Source organism: Oncorhynchus masou, chromosome 5 (genome assembly GCF_036934945.1).
Source record: "Oncorhynchus masou masou isolate Uvic2021 chromosome 5, UVic_Omas_1.1, whole genome shotgun sequence".
In the NCBI taxonomy this organism is placed as follows: Eukaryota; Metazoa; Chordata; class Actinopteri; order Salmoniformes; family Salmonidae; genus Oncorhynchus; species Oncorhynchus masou.
Genome location: NC_088216.1, coordinates 19,318,575 through 19,343,253, shown reverse-complemented (window position 1 = coordinate 19,343,253; position 24,679 = coordinate 19,318,575). Strand labels below are relative to the sequence as shown.

Genomic DNA, 24,679 nt, shown 5'->3' with positions numbered 1-24,679 from the left:
TAGGGTATGGTAGAGTAGAGTAGAGTAGAATACAGAGTTGGGTATGGTATGGTAGAGTTGAGTAGAATACAGAGTTGAGTCGTGTATGGTAGAGTAGTGTAGAATACAGAGTTGGGTAGGGTATGGTAGAGTAGAGTAGAGTAGAATACAGAGTTGGGTAGGGTATGGTAGAGTAGTGTAGAATACAGAGTTGGGTAGGGTATGGTAGAGTAGTGCAGAATACAGAGTTGGGTAGGGTATGGTAGAGTAGTGTAGAATACAGAGTTGGGTAGGGTATGGTAGAGTAGTGTAGAATACAGAGTTGGGTAGGGTATGGTAGAGTAGAGTAGAATACAGAGTTGGGTAGGGTATGGTAGAGTAGAGTAGAATACAGAGTTGGGCAGGGTATGGTAGAGTAGTGTAGAATACAGAGTTGGGTAGGGTATGGTAGAGTAGAGTAGAATACAGAGTTGGGTATGGTATGGTAGAGTAGAGTAGAATACAGAGTTGGGCAGGGTATGGTAGAGTAGAGTAGAATACAGAGTTGGGTAGGGTATGGTAGAGTAGAGTAGAATACAGAGTTGGGCAGGGTATGGTAGAGTAGTGTAGAATACAGAGTTGGGTAGGGTATGGTAGAGTAGTGTAGAATACAGAGTTGGGTAGGGTATGGTAGAGTAGAGTAGAATACAGAGTTGGGTAGGGTATGGTAGAGTAGAGTAGAATACAGAGTTTGGTAGGGTATGGTAGAGTAGTGTAGAATACAGAGTTGGGTAGGGTATGGTAGAGTAGTGTAGAATACAGAGTTGGGTAGGGTATGGTAGAGTAGTGTAGAATACAGAGTTGGGTAGGGTATGGTAGAGTAGAGTAGAATACAGCGTTGGGTAGGGTATGGTAGAGTAGTGTAGAATACAGAGTTGGGTAGGGTATGGTAGAGTAGAGTAGAATACAGAGTTGGGTAGGGTATGGTAGAGTAGAGTAGAATACAGAGTTTGGTAGGGTATGGTAGAGTAGTGTAGAATACAGAGTTGGGTAGGGTATGGTAGAGTAGTGTAGAATACAGAGTTGGGCAGGGTATGGTAGAGTAGAGTAGAATACAGAGTTGGGTAGGGTATGTTAGAGTAGAGTAGAATACAGAGTTGGTTAGGGTATGGTAGAGTAGAGTAGAAATACCTCGATTCGATCAACAAATCAAAAATACACCTACTGTATCCCTACTGTAACATTCCCTTGTGTCTTTCCACATTTATTTAGGCCTAACTACTCCCACTCAAAACAACGGTAAACAAACAGCAAGATAACTCCCATCTTGTCATTAGTTGCAGCATCCTTGTTCCTCTATCTTCTAGAATCTAAACCCACCCACACATTTCTTTCTCACTCCCACCCCATTTAGTGCTCTATTCAAGCCTTATCGCAGAAGTTCAGTGTTAAAGTGTGGTTGACTCGCAGCTTGGTTGACTCGCACTGACTCGCAGCATAATTGTCTCGCATTAGCTGAGCCTGCATTCACAGTAAAAGCTGAATATGTCAGCTCAATAGGAAATTGCCTTTACATTTCTATCACACAATCTGTAATGGTTCAGCAATACAGATTGAATAGAGCCTCTAATCCCTCTTGACCTTGACCTACACTGTTGATTCACCCCGTTTTTCAGTCTCTCTCTCCACCTCTCTCTCGTTCTCTTTCTCTCTCTTCCTCTCTCTGTCTCCCACATTTCTCTCCATCTATCCATCTATCCATCTCTCCGTCTCTCCGTCTGTCTGTCTGTCTGTCTGTCTGTCTGTCTGTCTGTCTTTATCCCTCTCTCTCGGTACATTGAACACCCACCACGTCTGGCTGATGAGAACTTGGGTTTTAAAAATAAATTGGTTCAACTGTATAATTTTAGATAAATGTTTGCTTGAGACAAGTAAGAGAGAGAGAGAAAATAAGAAAGGTATCCATAGAAACGATCTAGTTGCATATAATTGTGGTCTGTCTGAAATACTATAACTATATTTCCCTGCAAAAAAGAGACATTGCTGATGCCAATACAAATATTAATTATAAATTAAACTATGAACAGTAGTGTCTTTGATGGAAATTAGAAAGTTGGTTGAACTTACAGTTTTTCTCAGTCGCTTTGGTGCATTTTTCACATCATCCCGAACATGTGCAAAATAATAAGTGCATTTCTCAGAACAATTTGTACAAACTGCAATATACAATAGATATGTTTCTAAAGCTAGTCAGTCACTAAAAATCCTCAGTACATCTCTCAAAAGTAAATATTCATGCCAATGATCATGTCAGTGTCATCAGAATGATAAGTCATTGAGTCATTGAGTCATTGTTCACAAACAAGGTCGTCAAAATGTTTAGGCATGTTGTCAATGTAACTGCGTACTTTGACAGTATTACCTGATGTAAACTTAGGCTACAGTTTGGATGACAGTTACTGTATTGAAAATGCACAAGGCTGCACTTCTATGGCATATATCAATTTCAACAGTACTATTTACATATTACTATATGTGGGTTATTGATTGAAAGAGACTGGACAACCTAAGGGGCACAAAGGAAAAAAACTAAATTAGAAAGAAACACAGGAAACCACCCCTAAGGCACAACTTTGCCTGCAGCACTGTTGTGCTGTCTCTACACATCCAGACGTTCCTGTCTGTCGGCCCACATATTCTCATCCCCATCACATCGGATATTTCCCTTCTAGTGCAACGTGGAAAGAATCTTTTTGGAATGCCTTATCCATCCTCTGCAGGTGTCTACTGTGATGTCCTCTCATGCTGCATCCATTGCAGCCAGCAGGGTCATCTGTGTGTGTGGCTGACAATCGTACACCTTCCACCTCCATGCTGAAAAGAACTCCTCAATTGGGTTAAGGAATGGTGAATAAGGTGGGAGGAATTCTATGAGCATCCTCGGGTGGGTCACAAACCATTGCCTTATGATGTTTGATCGATGGAAACTCACATTATCACAAATGACCACATACTTTGGCAAATCCTCTCTAAACAGACCCCTCTCATCATCAGGGATGAGAGCCCTGTAGAGTCTCTAAAAGGTTGAGTAGATGCTGGGTGTTGTATGGCCCTAAAAGGGGGATATGGGTTAGGACACCATGCTCCGAAATAGCAGCACACATGGTGATATTTCCTCCCCGTTGGCCTGGCAAATCCACAGTAGCTCTGTGACCGATGATATTCCGACCCCGCCTTCTGCATTTGGTCAGGTTGAAGCCAGCCTCATCCACGTATACAAAGTTGTGAGAGGGTTCACTTGATTCCAACTCCATTATACGCTATATCCCAGAACACACAGTTGAATTTGTTTTGGTAAGGAAGAGTGACATAAAATGTACATATATTGCATGTTCCTTCCACAGCAATGGAAATGTGTGCAGTTTATGCTTACTGTACTATGTATCACTATAAAATGTTGCTGTAAAGTAGTTACATAGATATGTTTTACTTGTACATACTGGTACCGTAGCTCGTTAACTCTGTCCTCATTCCTTTGGAATGGTACAGCTGTTTCATACTCATCTGGTTTCTATGCAGCACCCTGTCGATGGTTGAGATGCTAACCGTATGGATGTTTTCAAAGACATCATTGTCTTCTATAATGGTCCTTTGTTTTTCCCTGAGTCTCATGGCATTGTTTGCTAGGACCATGGTGCAAATAGCCTCCTCCTGTTGAGGTGTGAAAAGGCGTCCTCTGCCACCGGTTTGAGGTAATCTTGCAGTCCTATGTGGGGAAAAATGCAGTGATGCATCACACACTTTCACATAGACAAAAACTATGCGAACACACATTTTACTGTAACACATACAGGTGGGTGCATGTAAGGTGCAGTATGTATCTGTATAGAGTATATTTCTGTATGCTGTGAAATACAAGTGGACTACTGTAATATGAAGCATTATAGGAAGTATAAAGTATACTGCTTGTACACAGTAACAGTGCACTGTACATTGGTGGACATACCTGTTCTCTCTTCGAAACGTTTGAACTATTGAGGACACGGTTGATCTCCCAATATTCGGCTGCACCCTTCGACCCGCCTCAGACATTCTAAGGCTATGATTGACAACATGGTCTATGATAGTGGCCCTTATATCATCAGATATGCGCCTATGTCCTCTTCTGCCTCTTCCTCTGTTTTGCCTTCCACCACGCATCCTTGCTCCTCTTCTTCCTCCTCTTGGCTGTTGACCCTGTTCGTTTCCTGGTCCATCCATTATTGGAAAATTGCAACTCTGTGCTGTGGTCTGTCTATATATGCTTGCCAATTGATTCTTTATGAGATGCACCTTTGAGCAATTTAGACAACTGGTTGATTGTTGGTTGAACTAACACTTTACATTCCTTCATGAGTGAGGGTCAATTTCACCTGCACGATTCATCAATTCACGTTTTTGTACAAAAGGTCTAATAGAAATGTGTAAAACTATGCTTGACAGTTTATGACAAATAGTTCAACAATTTTGCATGTAATGGCTTATGCAAGGAACTAATGCCTATATGTTTTGAGGGGTAAGACTATTCAACAGAGAACCATCTACTATATTTTGATCAACATGACATGAGCAATTGATAATGTGGAAAAAAGCTGACACTTGTACATTATCAATTGCAATTTGTTCAAAGGAATAAGATATTGCTTTAATGATGTGCACAAGTGAGGAGATGATTTGGAATTTGTACAAGTAGTATCAAGAATTGCACTTTTGATCTAGAAATGCACCAAAGTGACAGAGAAAAACTGTATTGCAGCTAGGAGGAAGTTCTGCAGGTCTCCATCGCTAGTTCAGTAGTCTCCCTGTGGTAAAATATTGCTCTAATCAATGACAAAGCAAATGAGGTGGTGATTGTTAGCAGGGTGCTGAGACTGGTCTGGAGGCTAAATGTATGTGACAACCAGCCAGGCCACGGTAGGGCGGTGGTAGTTCGAGGAGTATCCGTTTTCCGTTTTAGTAGTTTTCAGCACCTCTGCTCTGGACAGCTCCACAATGCAACACTGGGATCCGATTTCAATTGCCTGTTCACACCAGGTTACTAGGGAGACTTTGTTTCTTACCCCACACCCCGTCTTCAGTTGGTGTGTGACGTATATATGTAGAATCATCATTTGACCAATTATGTCGCAACAAAATAATCCTGCAGCAACGGGATTTGAACGTTGAGTCCATAATGTTGTTGGGTCGGTGGTTAGGACATTAGCTGGCTAGAAGTTGGCTACATGAAAAGTGCAATACTGAACAGTGTGTTAGTGTGGGTGTTCAGTGGATTTATGTAAATCACGAAGCTAATCTGGATTTCCTGCGGTGCAAGAAAATTCCCAGCCACAAAAGAGTGATCAAATTAAGCACTCTAACATTACATGATGTCTGTAGTTGTCAACAAAAGGGATATTTTATCAACCAATCTTCCTGTCATTAACTTTTTTATTAGGCCTATTCCTATAAATCTATTCACATTTCAATAATGCAGCTTCAAACTCGCACAAAGACAGGCAGCTCGCATGTACACCCTAACACTGATCTAAATTCACTGAAAATCCGAGCAATGCATAGCAACCTGTTTTCTTCTCCGGAGGCCAGTCTAATAAAAATCTGTGGCGCGGGCGGAAAATAATAGGGAAGCACACCTACACTCTCAGGAACACAACTCCACGTAAACCGGGACATAATCAAAGTGACAAGCGCTCCATCCCTCCTGCCCGCCCTCTCTCTCCCACCCACAGCTAGCTAGGGACAGAGAGATGTGCCGTGCGCACCTCGCATACACAGGGTTCGAGCGCTTATTGAGTCAAGTGCGAGTCCAACAGAGAGAGCGAATGTGAGCAGTTGAGTGGGATGCAAAGGAAGCAATAAAACAGAACATTGGAAGAATATTAGGATTTAAAGACAAAAAGTTTCAAAATGAACGTTATGAGACAATGAAACGGGCTGCAAAAAGGAATTCGTAGAGAGAGGACAGAACATTAAGGATGTGTTTTATTTTTTATTTTGGAACGGATGTCAACGTTGTTTTTCAAGTAGCTAACAACATTGCCATTCAAAAGGTGAGTATTTATTCTAATCGTTGACAGTTTTTTCATTGGCAAAAACACTTTTCCAGTGACAGGACAAGTTTTCATGAACTTGACCTGTTTTTCTTTTAGATTGGTTGGTTTTTAGGTTGGCCAGTCGAAGAGTCTTTGTTGGTTTTAACATACAGCGTTTCGACGAAGCTCACTTCATACACTAGTTACGGCCCCGAAATAAACTGCAGAGTAATCTTGTCTGTTTTCACCAGTATTATGTCACGACATGAACTCCTCGCTTTGTAGAGCCCAGTAAAACCTGTTTTGTCTTCTGCTGTTCACCGTTCTTCAGACAAACACTGTAAAATGATCAATGAATCCGCTAACGTAACGCATTGTTCTGGCCTATAATGCCAATCAACTGTAAATGATGCGCAGGCAAATCCTAATTGTGTGACATATTTTATTGACTAGGCCATAGGCGATGTGGCATGCCAGTTTCAATATGCTGAGAGGTTTGATTTGCAAAACTCGAAATTAGATCAGATATGGACATATAATTCCTATATTCAGACATTCTTATTTCCTATATGCGCGGGAATAGATTTCAGCACTGGACAGCTCTACACGTCAGCATCAACTTTGATATAGTTTAGCAAGTGCGTAGGCCTACCCTGCACTGTGTTATAAAAAAAGTATAATTTTAGTTTATCATTGGCTATTCAAAGAATGGGATATCTCGTCATCCCATATTTTTTCATAGATATGGGAAGGACATGTTTTTCTTACACAATCTTGTGCATTCGTGATAGACGTGCAGATCGTGCATATTTGAATGAGATACTGTGTTCATAGAGCTCCCATCAAAGCCATTCAAAAAAGACGGACATAACTTTCCCCCCTTCCTATTACTTGCCTACAATAACGTCTGCCATAATCATGTATAGCAATGCTTTATTCAGTGATGACGACGCCACAACGCCACCAATCACCGCGAAACCGGATCAAAAGTAACACCCCATCCTCTGATGTCATAATCTCTATACCCCCTGTTCTTTCCTGACTAACGGATGCCCCGCCCAGTGCTGTCGCCTAAACTCTTCACTTTCTTTTTCCTTTCTTTCTCCCCTTTTAATGTCAGTCTCAGATTAAAGAAGAACATTTAAACCAGGTCGCTTGACTGCATCCACCTTTCATATCACAGTTTGGATTAGGAGATTACGACACACGCACATGCAAACGCCAACATACATGCATACACACACGAGGGCGCGCTCGCTCACGCACGCACGCACGCACACACACACACACACACACACACACACACACACACACACACACACACACACACACACACACACACACACACACACACACACACACACACACACACTTTCATCCATTCATATTAATTTCCCCTGGGATTAAGTGTTTCTGGATTCAAGGCATATCTGAGCTGCATTGACAATTTCAGGCCCTAAATGTATTGTGTTGTGTAGAGTTCTGTTGTGGAGTAGGTTATGGTGTGGAGTAGGTTATGGTCGGGGTGCTCAGTTGGTAGAGCATGGCGCTTGTGACGCTGTGGGTTCTATTCCCACTGGGGACCAGTATGAAAATGTATGTATTCACTACTTTAAATCACTCTGGATGAGAGCGTCTGCCAAAATGTAAATGCGCTGAAATATCTGGGTGTTTGTCTCTGTTCTGTGTGATTCAGTTTTACCCACATTAAAGTGAATCAGTCCTGTATGTGACTCAGTCACTCAGGAGAGCACTTACACCTCTGGTGTCTCTACCCTCTCGCTTCACCTCGGCGGCGGTGCCTCGTGCTAAATCATCCCTGCTCGACACGGCAAATCAGAGCGTCGAGGAGGGGAAAGAGGTTCCTATGGAAACGGCTAATAACTATCATCAACATTTAATTACTCCTGCTCTCCCTCAGGGACTAGTGGTTCCTGACTGTCTCTGTCTGCGTCCTAAGTGACACCCTATTCCCTATATAGTGCACTACTTTTGACCAGAGCCATATGAGCCACTATGTAGAGAATAGGGTGCCATTTTCTTCCTACTCTCTATATACAGTACCAGTCAAAAGTTTGGACACAACTACTCATTCAAGGTTTTTTTTTTTTTTTTTTTTTACTATTTTCAACATTGTAGAATAATAGTGAAGACATCAAAACTATGAAATAACACATATGGAATCATGTAGTAACCAAAAAAGTGTTAAACAAATCAAAATATATTTTATATTTGAGATTCTTCAAAATAGCCACCCTTTGCCTTAATGACAGCTTTGCACACTTGGCATTCTCTCAACCAGCTTCATGAGGTAGTCACCTGGAATACATTTCCATTAACAGGTGTGCCTGTAACGTTTGTCTGTGGGAGAAAGAGAGGAGGACCAAGGTGCAGCGTGGTAAGCATTTTAATGAAGATGAATACTTGAACAAAACAACAAAACGATAAAACGAGAATAACACGAAACGAAACAGTCCTGTCTGGTAACATACACAAAGACAGAAAATAATCCCCCACGAAACACAATAGAAAACAGGCTACCTAAATATGGTTCTCAATCAGGGACAACGATAAACGCTGCCTCTGATTGAGAACCATACCAGGCCAAACACAGAAATCCCAAAACATAGAAAAAGGAACATAGACAACCCACCCAACTCACGCCCTGACCATTCTAAAACAAAAACATAATAAAAGAACTAAGGTCAGAACGTGACAGTGCCTGGTTAAAAGTACATTTCTGGAATTTTCTTAATGTGTTTGAGCCAATCAGTTGTGTTGTGATAAGGTAGGGGTGGTATACAGAATATATTTGGTAAAATACCAAGTCCATATTATGGCAAGAACAGCTCAAATAAGCAAAGAGATATGAAAATCCATGATTAGTTTAAGACATGAAGGTCAGTCAATACAGAAAATTTCAAGAACTTTTAAAGTTTCTTCAAGTGCAGTCACAAAAACCATCAAACGCTATGATGAAACTGGCTCTCATGAGAAACGCCACAGGAAAGGAAGACCCAGAGTTACCTCTGCTGCAGAGAATAAGTTCATTAGAGTTACCAGCCTCAGAAATTGCAGTCCAAATAAATAATTCACAGAGTTAAAGTAACAGACACATCTCAACATCAACTGTTCAGAGGAGACTGCGTGTATCAGGCTTTTATGGCTGCTGCAAAAAAAAACTACTAAAGGACACCAATAAGAAAAAGAGACTTGCTTGGGCCAAGAAACACGAGCAATGGACATTAGACTGGTGGAAATCTGTCCTTTAGTCCGATGAGACCAAATTTGCGATTTTTGGTTCCAACCACCATATCTTTTTGAGACACATAGTAGGTGAGTGGAGGATCTCCTCATGTGTGGTTCCCACTGTGAAGCATGGAGGAGGAGGTGTGATGATGTGATGGTGCTTTGCTGGTGACACTGTCAGTGATTTATTTAGAATTCAAGGCACACTTAACCAGCATGGCTACCACAGAATTCTGCAGTCATACACCATCCCATCTGGTTTGCGCTTAGCAGGACAATCATTTGTTTTTCGAAAAGACAAGGACTCAACACACATCCAGGTTGTGTAAGGGCTATTTGACTGAGAATGAGAGTGATGGAGTGCTGCATCAGATGACCTGGCCTTCACAATCACCCGACCTCAACCCAATTGAGATGGTTTGGGATGAGTTGGACCACAGAGTGAAGGAAAAGCAACCAACAAGTGCTCAGCATATGTGGGAACTCATTCAAGACTGTTGGAAAAGAATTCCATGTGAAGCTGGTTGAGACAATGCCAAGTGTGCAAAGCTGTCATCGAGGCAAAGGATGGCTACTTTGAAGAATCTCAAATATAAAATATATTTTGATTTGTTTAACACTTTTTTGGTTACTACATGATTCCATATGTGTTATTTCACAGTTTATGTCTTCACTATTATTCTATAATGTAGAACATAGTAAAAATAAGTAGGTGTGTCCAAACTTTTGACTGGTACTGTATATTCTGCAAAATGTCCTAGATCTGTAGTACATCTATATGTCTTGGAAGACTTGATACGTGTGACCCTGGTTAACACTGTGTACACTAAACACTCCTTAAGAGACAGTGGAACTGGTGTGATGATGTCAATAATGTCATGTCAGCCCCCTGGATCTCTCTCTCTCTCTCTCTCTCTCTCTCTCTCTCTCTCTCTCTCTCTCTCTCTCTCTCTCTCTCTCTCTCTCTCTCTCTCCCTCCCCCTCTCTCTCTCTCTCTCTCTCTTTCTTTCTTTCTTTCTTTCTCAGCCCCTTTGGTCCAGCTGCTACAGTGGTTGATATGTAACAATGCTGCTGACGTAATCTATCCCAGCCTCTTACTGAGGATTTAAGTTGGGAAGGATCCTGGATCCTCAATCCGGCCAATAAGCACACGGCAGGAGCAACATCTGTCCATCTGCTGTGTGTGTGTGTGTGTGTGTGTGTATTTGGGAGGGAAGAAAATTGCCATAGACTGTCACGCAAAGGTAAAAAACAACCCTGCTAAATCCTGTCAGTCTGTGGACTGTGTGTGTGTGTGTGTGTGTGTGTGTGTGTGTGTGTGTGTGTGTGTGTGTGTGTGTGTGTGTGTGTGTGTGTGTGTGTGTGTGTGTGTGTGTGTGTGTGTGTGTGTGTGTGTGTGTGTGTGTGTGTGTGTGTGTGTGTGTGTGTGCGTCTGTGTTTTAATAACTCCGTGCTGACGCGTGACGACGTGTCAGTTTCGTTGACCCAGCCGTGATGTCACAGCGCCTTAGTAAGCTACTGCAGTTGGACATGTATTTTTCTACACATAGCTAACTCCACACCTCACTTCAAACCATCCAGTGCTGCTGTTCTATAGCGTGCAGCTACAACCCTGTTATGGCTGTTATGCAACACTTTCCCTTGGTCGCCCTGATAGTCTAGCGATCACATAATGGGTACTAGCTCTAACCCACTACGTCACCAGGCCTCTAACCCTGTCATCAAGCCAAACACCAGATCAATTGTTCCCTTAACAGGAGTTCAGCACAGATTCCCCTCTATTTCAGACCTTTGGCCCCTCCTATGTCTGTTAGTGTGTTCCACCCCATGCTGACATGAAGGGGCCTCGGGCGACCGGCTACGAGGGACTCAATCTATAACCATCATGATGAATATTTGTCTGTTTTTCTTCACGCATGAAGAGAGTTGACCATCCCACCCTCCTCCTGCATGACATGTGTAGATGTAGAAATACTGTGCATTGGGTGCTGTGATTCTGAATGGCCTTAAAAATTTATACTGTTCTCTGATTTGCTGTCATTCCAGGAAATGCATCAGAAGGAGGCAACGCTGATATCACCAAGGGGTCCTTAGACCTGAGGCTGTTGTCCTCCTGCCCCTCTGCCCACAGCCTCCTACCAAGCTGGTCTCTTTTAATGGTTGGCACTGGCCACCGCGGCCCTGATTACTGCCCACACAGACACAGCCTGATGATCACTGGTGCCATGGGAGCGGTGCGAGTCAACAGGTAGGACCGAGGAATAGGACAGCTCCTTTTCTCCCCGCTTTCCTGCCTCTAAACGCCTGTCCTTGTTGTCTATTCTTGGACTATAAAATATAGGGAAATCGTGTTTTTGACTGCACTGGGCCTTTAACTCTTAAACCTGCCATGTCTCCTTCGCCCTCCTCTCTAAACTCATGTGTTTTGTTTGGGTTTTTGTTTCACATCAGATACAGCATCGTAGCCACCGATGAAGACCACTTCAAGATCTCCACCCTGGGCCTCCACAATGGCCATGGTCCCCTGATGCACCACAATATGACTGGGAGGGGTATGGGGGGCGGAGGAAGTGGTGGTGGTGGTGGAGGAGGAGGAGGTTCAGAAGGAGGAGGAGGCGGCAGCTCGCTAGCCCTGCGAGCAACAGAGCCTGTCCACAACGGCCGCCAGATCTCCACAACGGGGCCCAACCATGTCCGGAGCCGCTTCGTGAAGAAGAACGGCCAGTGCAACGTGGTTTTCCACAACATGGAAGACAAGACGAAACACTATCTGGCCGACATATTTACCACCTGCGTGGACATCCGCTGGCGTTACATGCTGCTCCTCTTCACCTCTACCTTCCTGCTCTCCTGGTTCCTCTTCGGGGTGGTCTTCTGGGGAGTGGCCCTGGCCCATGGGGACTTCGACCTTCGACCCGGCCTGGGAGAGGGGCCTCTGGCCGGCTTGGAGGGAGGAGGGGTGGAGTGGAAACCCTGCATCCTACACGTCCAAGGCTTCGTAGGGGCGTTTCTCTTCTCCATAGAGACCCAGACCACCATTGGGTATGGGTTCCGCTGCGTCACCGAGGAGTGTCCGGCGGCGGTGGCTACGGTGGTGGTCCAGTCCATTGTGGGCTGTATCATCGACTCCTTCATGATCGGAACCATCATGGCCAAGATGGTTCGACCTAAGAAGCGGGCGCAGACCTTGCTGTTCTCGCACCACGCGGTAATCTCCATGCGGGACGGGAAGCTGTGTCTGATGTTTCGCCTGGGGAACATGAGGAAAAGCCACATCGTGGAGGCTCATGTCCGGGCGCAGCTCATCCGGCCGCACGTCACCGCCGAAGGCGAGTACCTCCCCATGGAGCAGACGGACATCGACGTGGGCTACGACGAGGGCCTGGACCGCCTCTTCCTGGTGTCTCCACTGGTCGTGGTCCACGAGATCAATGAGAACAGCCCGCTGTACTGCATGAGCAGCGCCGACCTGACGACAGAGGACTTTGAGATCGTGGTGATACTGGAGGGGATGGTGGAGGCCACTGCCATGACCACCCAGGCCCGCTCCTCCTACCTGGCCAGGGAGATCCTGTGGGGCCATCGCTTCGAGCCTGTGGTCTTCGAGAAGGAGCACCGCTACCAGGTAGACTACTCCCGCTTCCACAAGACCTACGAGGTGCCAGCTACTCCGCACTGCAGCGCCAGGGAGCTCCGGGAGATGACGGGCCGATCCCATTCCCCCTCGTCTGCCTCCGGCTCGAGTTCTACCCGGTCAGTGTCCCCTCTCGGTCCCAAGTCCTCCGGCCTCCACCTCTTGCCTCCACACTCCCCCAGCGCCTTCTGCTATGAGAACGAGGTGGCCCTGTGCTGCGGGGAGGAGGAGGGGGAGGAGGTAGGGGAGATGGGTGTGATGCTGGGGGGGAGGGACGACGGGGAGGGGGAGGAGAGGGACGTACAACTAGACATCTTCCAGGAGAGATTTCAGGACCAGGTAGCAGTGGACATGAACATGCTGTGTGTGCTGGACATGGACAATCAGATTGACAGGCTGCAGCCGGCTATAGCTCTTGATGCGCTGGGCTTCAGAAGGGAATCAGGAGTGTAGTGACTGATTCACACTATCGAGTCAAACTGAGACAAGACAATCCTGCGCTGGCCTGGTTACGCATCCACTGTAGTTGCTGGAACTGTGCTAGAAAGGATATTCTGAGAGGAAAATGTCCAAGCCAGCCAGGGCCGTAACTACATATGAGGACACTGAGGTCCAGACCTAGTTAATAAAAAATAAAAAATAAATATATATATATATATATATATATATATATATGTATTTTTGGGGGAACTCATTCGGGGTCTCAACTTGCTGTTGAGAGTTAGATTAGTAGAATTCACAAGGTGCGATTTTGAAACTTGGCTGCCCCAGTTTTCCTCTGTCACTCACTGACAGTCACTCATTTAGCCCATGTCGTTAAAAATACAATTAAAATAGGTGAATTATTCTAGTTAGTCTAGACTAAACTTGTAGTAATGACCAAATGACTGACTGGGCACACAGGGCCCAGGGGACCTGACCTCCAGGGTCCCCATTGATTTTGTTAGTCACTCTCATTCAGACATCATATTAACCATAAGTCACGTCAAAATGTGTAGAATTGCAGGAACATTTCAAAACTTTTTTTAATGCTTTACCATTTGTTAATAAAATACTTTCTGTTAACAGATCCTTCAGTACCTAAATTATTGTTTTTAATCCTGGTGTTGAGCTAATTGTGTAGCTAGGCGATGCGTTTGTAGATCGACTGAGGTGAATGAAGCATCAGAAACCATAGTGATAATGGCTTAGGTCGTGTTTTTTTTTTGCTCTTCTCCAAATAGCATTTTAGAGTTTTTTAATTGTACAGCCCTGAAGCCAACACATTGTGGTTTGGGGTCGGCCCTGTAGTGTGAATCAGTCGTAGAAGACTCTCGTGTCTAGTGTCCCGAATGAACTATGTGCCCTTGGTACTGTTCCTCTGCTTTTTTGTGTATCCAACCAAAGTCCTCACAGAAAGAAGGAAGGAATTCTGCAGCACAGCGAAGAAGGAAGGTTGAATGACCTTGTTATTCTCTTGAGTTTCTTTTTGTTTTTAAACATAGTTGTGTTCAGTACATGAGTCTAAATTTGCATTTTATAGCGTAAGACTTAAATGCATTCTTATTGTATTCAATATTCAGTTGTATATATTCTCTGGAATAATATTCTTTGTGAAGTGACTTTTGGTTCCATTCAACCAAATCTTGGTACCGTTTTTTTTTTACATTTACAGATATCTGTCATGAGTCATGAATACTTTCAAAACCACAAATTAAGTTGATGTGGTATTAAAAAGTATTTTCTGTTTGTAAATATATGATTTTTCATGCTTAGAAACTAGGGCCGGGATGATACCAATATCACGATACTCGTTAATATTGTGTCAAGGAAACAAAGCATGACATGGATTTAACTTCTTCAGGAAAACATCCGTAGTGTTGGAAATAAACATCATTATGTCGTCATTCAGAGTCACATTTATTTATTTTCCAAGCTATAGCACCCAATAATTGACATACATTTTTTAAGAACCAAAGAGTTTGGTCTGCTTTGTGTTTCCAATGAATATTGCGATACTGGTAACATCACAGACCTATGAGAAACCATGATAATTTTGTCTTCCTGCTTAAGGTATATTACTGTTAATGTTTGATACATAAGCTATGTATTCCAAAATTAGTAAATATTTTATGACGGAATATAAATGATGGAAAAACAATGAATCTGAACAGAAACTGAGTTGGAAATAACATGTATTGTCCAGATAAAGAATAAAGAGCACTTTATTCTGTATTTTATCAAAAGGAATATCTAAAAATAAAAATGAAATATTTTAATTGCTGTTTTGTATGAATTAATAAATGTCTAGTAATAATAATAATAAACAAGCAGCAGTAGCTGTTCTGGTTGACACATTCTGCTCTGTTCTCACACAATTTTTTCCCATCAGTCAGAAAGGTCAAAGGTCAAACTGACCCCATGTTGATGTCCACCTGTTTCTGACTGCTCATTGGTTGGCCTGGTTTGGGGAAGTGTGTGTGTGTGTGTAATGTGAAGGCAGGGGGTTGTTGTTCTCTAGCTCAGTGACTCAGAGGTAATCCCATACACACACCTGTCTTTCTTACCATTCTCTCTTTCTAATCCAAAACTGGGGTATTACCCCAAATCTGTGTCGTACTCAAATAGCTCAGTACAGAGAGTTTTTATTTGGCAGGTTGTTTTTTAAAACGTCCCAGAGAGTGAGGGAGAGAGGGTTAGATAGAAATAGAAATAGATACAAACTGGAGAAGGACATACTAGGCCGAGGGGCAGTGGGGAGTGAGAGATAGAGAGATAGAGAGAGAGAGGAGAGGAGAGGAGAATATGGAGAGGAGAATATGGAGAGGAGAGGAGAGGAGGAACAGCTTGCTAACACAACACAGTCGTTTACTGTACCTACCCAGTTCACCACAAGGGGGCAGTGAAGACTGCTCCACCACAACAGACCAATAGAAGAGAGAGTATGGTATACCAGCTCCCTCATGTGGTAAATTATCAGTCAACCATAACAATTTTTTTAAAGACGACTAGTCACAAAACCTTTATTTTCTGAAGTGCTAAGGCTCACCGGAACCCTTTATTTTCTGAAGTGCTAAGGCTCACCGGAACCCTTTATTTTCTGAAGTGCTAAGGCTCACCGGAACCCTTTATTTTCTGAAGTGCTAAGGCTCACCGGAACCCTTTATTTTCTGAAGTGCTAAGGCTCACCGGAACCCTTTATTTTCTGTATATAAAGAATTTCATTCAAAAACAATATCCATTTTCAGAAATGTTAGTAAATCAACTTTTATTGTTTAAAGATGTTATGAAAGAGATTGGTGTGTTTTTTCACTGTCTAATCATGTCATGGGGTTGTTCAATGACAGACATGTATTTGTTTCAAATCTATCACTTGATGGCTTCGTTTCAGAGAGACAAAATGCTATATAGCCGCCTCATTCTCAGAGAAATAAGTAGTACTGCTAGGTTTTACACAGTCAAATGTAACAAATAACTACATTTTTTACAGAGTACTGTACAAATTATACATTTATGAAATCTATGTTTATATAAAAAATAAAATGCAATACAGTAATAGGAGATCTGTCATTTAGCAGATGCTGTTATCCAGAGCGACTTACAGTAAGTGCATTCATTATAAGATAGCTCGGTGAGACAACCACATATCACAGTCAAATATACAGGATAGGAACATTCAAGCTAAACAATGGATTTACAGTATAGCATTTTGAAGACACACACATCAAACCCATAAGCAATCACTGGTTAAAAAACACAAATGTGAAATTGGTGTATATAATGTTTTGGAAATAAACTCTTCATTTAATCTCTTGATGTGGTGAGGTAACTATAAGCAAAAGCTATAACTTTTTAAACTCTATTTTCAAGAGCAAAAACAAACAATTCTTCTACACGTCTTCAGCAGTCGGTGTTGCGGAGCTCTGACAGGGGAAACTCCAGTAATGTCATATGTCTCCCCAACATCTTCCTCTCCTGTAATCAAATCATTCCCATCTTTAATTGTATTAAATGTGTTCTCCTGCTCTAACAGGCCACTTCCCCATCTCTATCTCTCTCTCCTTCTCATCCTTCCATCATTCTCTCCTTCCTCTACTACTGTCAGTTCAAACGAGCCTTTCCCCCATCTCATACGCTATCTCTCTGCCCTCCCTCCCTCCCTCCCTCCCTCCCCCTCCCTCCCTCCCTCCCTCCCTCCCTCTCTACTGATGTCGGTTAATTAGCCACTGTGTCACACCCCCTTGTCATCAACATCCATAAAAACGACCAGCTGGGTGACCTTTGGTGACCTTTCTCCAGACTCCGTCAGTCATAATGGCTGACTAGAGGATCTAGGATCTGGGCTGTCTGGCAGGGGGCTGCTTTAATGCTTTGTAGACCTCCTCTGCTGCTGTTGGTTTCTGCCCTGAGGTTGTGCGGGGCTGTATTGGGCTGTGGGGCTAGTGTTAGGGAATAGGGGCTAGTGTGTGTGCTCAGTAGGGGACAGTATTGGGGACGAAGTGGTGGAGGGTTGGGGGTCCTGTGGCCCATAATGACCTGTTGTGTGTTGTGGAGCTGTGAACCATTCGTTGGAGGACAGAGAGGCATTGTGTTACACTAGGCTGCCCACGCTGACTACACCACTGAGAACCACCACAGGCTGTGTGTGTGTGTGTGTGCGCGTGTGTGTGTGTGTGTGTGTGTGTGTGTGCGTGCGTGTGTGTGTGTGTGTGTGTGCTTTTGTGTCTGTCTGTCTGTCTGTCTGTCTGTCTGTCTGTCTGTCTGTCTGTCTGTCTGTCTGTCTGTCTATTTGAGGCTCTGAGATCAGGTGAGGTGTCTAGCCTGTGAGGAACACCTGTGGATATCACATGTATCAATGTGTGCTGCTGTAACCACATGCAGATCATCCGTTATAGTCTATATACAAGACTGTTTATGTTTGCTGAGAAAAACATTGACACCACATATGAAGATTACTGAAAATCCCCCTATTTCTTTTTCCTTTCCTCTCTTTCTTCCCCCTTTCATGTCTTCCTCCTCTCCGCCAACAACAGAGTCTTTCATTCGGGCATCTCAGTGGCTGCCTCAGGCCCTCAGGCCCTCTGCTGTTCGCTCAGCTTAATTAAATGTTCTGAGAAAAACTCATGATTGGAAAGTGACTAGTCTCTTCTCTCCTCTCTCCTCTCTCATCCCTCAGGCCAATTTCCCATTGATTTTCCCATGCATCTTCCTTTTACCCTTCTGATCAGCATCAGAAAGACATTTTTCTGAGAAGTAAACTATGTTTTGCAAGTGAGTAGTCTGCTGGATGAAGCTCTTTCCCTCTGTACCATAGCTATACAGCCAGGTCTCCCTTGGGAAGGAGGTCTACTGAACTCAATAGGACTTCCTGGTTCAATTAAATGTTACAGAAAAAGTGCATCTGCACCAACAGCTTGTGGTTAGAACGTCTGCCCTGAGATTGCAAGGTTGGGAGTTCGATCACCGGCCGAGTCATACCAAAGGCTATAAAAGATGGGACCCGATACGTCTCTGCTTGCCACTCAGCATTAAGGAGATGGATTGGGGGTAAGGCCCTGCGATAGACCAGCGTCCTGTCCAGGGGGGGGGTATTTGCACATCAAGCTGCCTCACGCTACAGAAACAGAAGATCAGCTCCTGCTCCTATGAGCCGTTCTGGCTCTCACAAGCAAGTCTACTTACCATGATCTATATAGACAACATACCTACGTATGCGTCGAACTCCTTTGCTCAATAACACAGGAATCCACAGCAGTCCTGGGCAACCATACAGGTGGTTATTGGTCTAATGGTGCCCCCCTCCACCCAAAACCACATGACACCCGAACTCAGCACTGTCTTAATGAGAGGGGGGAAGGTAGGGGGAGGCCTGGGGCTGAAAGTGGTGCTGTCTGCAACCTCTCATACCACCACTACTATAAGCCCTAATTGGTTAATTGGATCACTGCTGATTGAGGGAGACATCAGAGGTTATTATTATGGGAGGCTGGGATAGTAACCTGGGGTTACCGTTATTATACAGTACATGACCAAAAGTATGTGGACACTGCTCGTCGAACATCTCATTCCAAAATCATGGGCATTAATATGGGGTTGGTCCCCCGTTTGCTGCTGTAACAGAATCCACTCTTCTGGGAAGGATTTACACTAGATGTTGGAACATTGCTGCGGGGTCTTGCTTCCATTCAGCCAACGGACCATTATTCCACCTCCACCAAACTTTACAGTTGGCACCACGTATTGGGGCAGGTAACATTCTCGTAGCATCCGCCAAAACCCCGATTCGTCCGTCGGACAGATGGTGAAGCGTGATTCCTCACTTCAGAGAACGCGTTTCCACTAGTCAAGAACCCAATGGCGGCAAACTTTACACCACTCCAGCCGACATTTGGCATTGCACATGGTGCTCTTAGGCTTGTGTGTGGCTGCTAGGCCATGGAAACATATTTCATGAAGCTCCCAACGAATAGTTCTTGTATTGATATTGCTTCCAGAGGCAGATTGGAACTTGGTAGTGAGTGCTGCAACAGAGGACAGACGATTTTTACGCGCTACACGCTTCACCTCTCGGTGGTCCCGTTCTGTGAGCTTGTGTGGCCTACCACCTCACGGCTGAGCCGTTGTTGCTCCTAGACATTTCCACTTCACAATAACAGCACATACAGTTGACCGGGGCAGCTCTAGCAGGTCAGAAATATGACAAACTGACTTGTTGGAAAGGTGGCATCATCACTGAACTCTACAGTAAGGCCATTCTACGGCCAAATGTTCTATGGAGTCTATTGAGATTGCATGGCTGAGTGCTCGATTTTATACACCTGTCAGCAATTGCCGAATCCACTAATTTGAAGGGGTGTCCACATACTTTGGTACATATAGTGTAGTTTACTTAATATGTAATTCATTTTTCTATTTGAGAAAAGTCAAATATTTACAAAAAAATTGAAGATTTATCTATTCATTGTCTATTTGATTAGGGACAGATAAAGAAACCAATGTTTTCCTATCTACGGTGACATTATGACAAAAGGGGCAATCTGCAGTTGTTCGTCCATTTTTGGACATAAATTAAGGATATGTACCCTTACCCATTGATTTGTGGAGAATATAACTTAGAAATGCCTCATGAGCTTTGTTCAACTGTCGTACCCCATCAGAACCCAAAATATAAGCTTGTTTTACTCCAATTAATGTTTTATTTTTTTAATTTCACCTTTATTTAACCAGAAGAAGTTCTCATTTACAACTGCGACCTGGCCAAGATAAATCAAAGCAGCGCGACACAAACAACACAGAGTTACACATGGGATAAACAAATGCACAGTCAATAACACAATACAAAAATCAGTGTGTGCAAATGTAGTAAGATTAGGGAGGTAAGGCAATAAATAGGCCATAGTGGCGAAATAATTACAATTTAGCAATTAAACACCAGAGTGATACATGTGCAGAAGATGAATGTGCAAGTAGAGGTACTGGGGTGCAAAGGAGCAACAACAATAAAAATAACAATATGGGGATGAGGTAGTTGGGTGTGTTATTTACAGATGGGCTGTGTACAGGTGCAATGATCAGTAAGCTGCTCTGACAGCTGATGCTTAAAGTGAGTGAGGGAGATATTAGACTCCAGCTTCAGTGATTTTTGCAATTTGTTCCAGTCACTGGCAGCAGAGAACTGGAAGAAACGGCGGCCAAAGGAGGAGTTGGCTTTGGGGGTGACCAGTGAAATATACCTGCTTGAGCGCGTGCTACGGGTGGGTGCTGCTATGGTGACCAGTGAGCTGAGATAAGGCGGGGCTTTACCTAGAAAAGACTTATAGATGACCTGGAGCCAGTGGGTTTGGTGACAAATATGAAGCGAGGGCCAGCCAACGAGAGCATACAGGTCGCAGTGGTGGGTAGTATATGGGGCTTTGGTGACAAAATGGAGGGCACTGTGATAGACTGCATCCAATTTTCTGAGTAGAGTGTTGGAGGCTATTTTGTAAATGACATCGCCAAAGTCAAGGATAGGTAGGATAGTCAGATTTACTAGGGTATGTTTGGCAGCATGAGTGAAGGATGCTTTGTTAAGAAATAGGAAGCCAATTCTCGATTTCATTTTGGATTAGAGATGCTTAATGTGAGTCTGGAAGGAGAGTTTACAGTCTAACCAGACACCTAGGTATTTGTAGTTGTCCACGTCAGAGTCAGAGTCGTCCAGAGTATTGATGCTAGACGGGCGGGCGGGTGCGGGCAGCTAAGGTGTTTTGTACGGCATTGAAGCTCGTCTGGAGGTTTGTTAACACTGTGTCCAAAGAAGGGCCAGAAGTATACAAAATGGTGTCATCTGTGTAGAGGTGAATCAGAGAATCACCAGCAGCAAGAGCAACATCATTGATGTATACAGAGAAAAGAGTCGTCCCGAGAATTGAACCCTGTGGTACCCCTATAGAGACTGCCAGAGGTCTGGACAGCAGGCCCTCTGATTTGATACACTGAACTTTATCTGAGAAGTAGTTGGTGAACCAGGCGAGACAGTCATTTGAGAAACCAAGGTTGTTGAGTCTGCCGATAAGAATGTGGGGATTGACAGAGTCGAAAGCCTTGGCCAGGTCGATGAAGATGGCTGCACAGTATTGTCTTTTATCAATGGCGGTTGTGATATCGTTTAGGACCTTGAGCGTGGTTGAGGTGCACCCATGACCAGCTCGGAAACCAGATTGCATAGCGGAGAAGGTACGGTGCAATTCAAAATTTTCAGTGATCTGTTTGTTAACAGTTGGCAGTTGCTGTGGGGGGTGTAGAGCTTTTGACCGGGGTAGGGGTAGCCAGGTGGAAAGCATGGCCAGCCGTAAAAAAATGCTTATTGAAATTCTCGATTGTCGGAGATTTATCAGTTGTGAAAGTGTTTCCTAGCGCCAGTGCAGTGGGCAGCTGGGAGGAGGTGCTCTTATTCTCCATGGACTTTACAGTGTCCCAGAACTTTTTGGAGTTTGTGCTACAGGATGCAAATTTCTGTTTGAAAAAGCTAGCCTTTGCTTTCCTAATTGCCTGTGTGTATTGGTTCCTAACTTCCCTGAAAAGTTGCATATCGCGGGGCTATTCGATGCTAATGCAGTACGCCACAGGACGTTTTTGTGCTGGTCAGGGGCAGTCAAGTCTGGAGTGAACCACGGGCTATATCTGTTCTTAGTTCTACAATTTTTGAATGGGGCATGCTTATATAAGATGGTGAGGAAAGAACTTTTAAAGAATAACCAGGCATCCTGTACTGACGGAATGAGATTTTGTTTGTAAACAAAGGCAATGTGCCTGAAAACATGGTTAAAACTATAATTTTGATATTGTGGATGGTCAGTCCTTGCATCCATACCAGTGTCTATGAATTTGAGAGTGGTTACATTTCTCCAGCCCCATCCCTAAGTTTTTTACTGAAAGCGAGATCGCTTTGTTATTATTTAAATTGCTGATTGCTGCTTTAAGTGCTCAGACTACAATATTATGACAAAACATGAAACCCAGTTCCTTCCTTGTTGGTAATTGGGATATCTTTGATTATTAATAATTTCAGATGTAGCAACACTGAGAGATACATTGTACACTGAGAGATACAATCCCCCTTGGGTTGTGCCGTGGCGGAGATCTTTGTGGGCTATACTCAGCCTCGTCCTGACCCCTCCTGTCTCAGCCTCCTGTATTTATGCTGCAGTAGTTTATGTCGGGGGGCTAGGGTCAGTTTGTTATATCTGGAGTACTTCTCCTGTCTTATCCGGTGTCCTGTGTGAATTTAAGTATTAAGTATGCTCTCTCTAACTCTCTCTTTCTTTCTCTCTCTGAGGACCTGAGCCCTAGGACTATGCCTCAGGACTACTTAGCATGAGGACTCCTTGCTGTCCCCAGTCCACCTGGTCGTGCTGCTGCTCCAGTTTCAACTGTTCTGCCTGCGGCTATGGAATCCTGACCTGTTCACCGGACGTGCTACCTGTCCCAGACATGCTGTTTTCAACTCTCTAGAGACAACAGGAGTGGTAGAGATCCTCTTTATGATCGGCTATGAAAAGCCAACGGACATTTACTCCTGAGGTGCTGACTTGCTGCACCCTCGACATCTACTGGAATTATTATTATTTGGCCATGCTGGTCATTTATCAACATTTGAACATTTTGGCCATGTTCTGTTATAATCTCCGCCCGTCACAGCCAGAAGAGGACTGGCCACCCCTCATAGCCTGGTTCCTCTCTAGGTTTCTTCCTAGGTTTTGGCCTTTCTAGGGAGTTTTTCCTAGCCACCGTGCTTCTACACCTGCATTGCTTGCTGTTTAGGGTTTTAGGCTGGGTTTCTGTACAGCACTTTGAGATATCAGCTGATGTACAAAGGGCTATATAAATAAATTTGATTTGAAGAATGGCTAAGCTAAATAAGTAGTCAACATCCTACACGTTTGTGTGTAAAAATGCCATGACTAGCCCGGTGCTGACACTATGACTGAGGGGCCACTGCCAGCCAGCCACAGATGCCATTGTCCACCTTCACATTATTTTAATACCATAATTTTCAACCTCCTGCTAATGACTCAGTCCCATAATTCCATCTCTCTCTCTCGTCGTCTCACTCTACCCATCTCTCCCCATCTTGCTCTCTAGTGGTCTCACTCTCCCCATCTCTCTTTCTCTTCTTTCTCTCGTTCTTTCGTTCTCTCATTTTCTTGATATCTTGTTTTCGAGTTCCATCTCTCCATCTCTCTCTCTCTCTCCATCCCTCCATCACAATTGAGGTAACTCAGGCCAGTGTAGATACTGACCCAGGGGTGAACAATAGGCCATTCATGATGCCTTGCAAATGCAATGATGATCCTGCTCTCTCTAAACCCCCCCGCCCCAACCTCCACCAGCCTCCACAGCTGCACTGGAATGCGGTCCAACAAGTCCCCCCCCCCCCCAAACTTCCACCCTCACCACTATCGCAGCCGAAGCCAACCTCAACCCCCTTCCCAAATAAAAAGAGAGAGGGCAAGAAATGGGCAATTCTGCAAATGGAACACAAAGAGAGGATTCATGGCTTTAGTCACAGACACTCACGGGAAGAGAGGGGGACCCATTTAAGTGTTGCGCAGCTGCACTGATTCATTGCAAAAAATGGGTGAGGAGAGACAAAGGTCAGCAAGCAGCATAATTTTTTATTCATCCTTCTGGAATCTGCATGAGGCCGTGCACATTAAATCACTATATCACTAAATCACTAAACTATGAATCACAGGGAGCCGTGGCATCAGTATGGTCTGACAGTGGTCCTGGGTGGCTGAGTTGGTAGAGCATGGCACTTGCAGTGTCAGGATTGTAGGTTAGATTCCCACTAAGGCCCCTCATATGAAAATGTATGTACTACTACTCGTCTCTTTACAAAAAGTGTCTGCTAAATGGTCATAGACAGAGCATTCGGAAAGTAATCAGACCCCTTGACTTTTTCCACATTTTGTTACATTACAGCCTTATTCTAAAATTGATTAAAGAGTTATCCCCCTCATCAATCTACGCAAAATACTCCATAATGACAAACCAAAAACAGGTTTTTAGAAATTTTCACAAATTTTTGAAAACCTAAATTTCAGTTAAATATTACTTTTACATAAGTATTCAGAGCCTTTACTCAGTACTTTGTATTTGGGGAGTTTCTCCCATTCTTCTCTGCAGATCCTCTCAAGCTCTGTCAGGTTGAATGGGGAGCGTCGCTGCACAGCTATTTTCAGGTCTATCTAGAAATGTTTGATCGGGTTCAAGTCCTGGCTCTGGCTGGGCCACTCAAGGACAT

The 24,679-nt window shown here is 43.9% G+C and overlaps 1 protein-coding gene across 1 annotated transcript; it reads left to right on the top strand.

Annotated features, from left to right (window-relative positions):
• The first annotated feature begins 5,860 nt into the window (after positions 1 to 5,860).
• LOC135536163 (ATP-sensitive inward rectifier potassium channel 12-like) lies at positions 5,861 to 13,594 on the top strand. Its single transcript, XM_064962551.1, has 3 exons — positions 5,861 to 6,044; positions 11,322 to 11,523; positions 11,727 to 13,594. Exons 2-3 carry the CDS (start codon positions 11,432 to 11,434, stop codon positions 13,360 to 13,362), a joined length of 1,728 nt encoding a protein of 575 aa, XP_064818623.1. The 5' UTR covers positions 5,861 to 6,044; positions 11,322 to 11,431; the 3' UTR covers positions 13,363 to 13,594.
• The last annotated feature ends 11,085 nt before the right edge of the window (positions 13,595 to 24,679 follow it).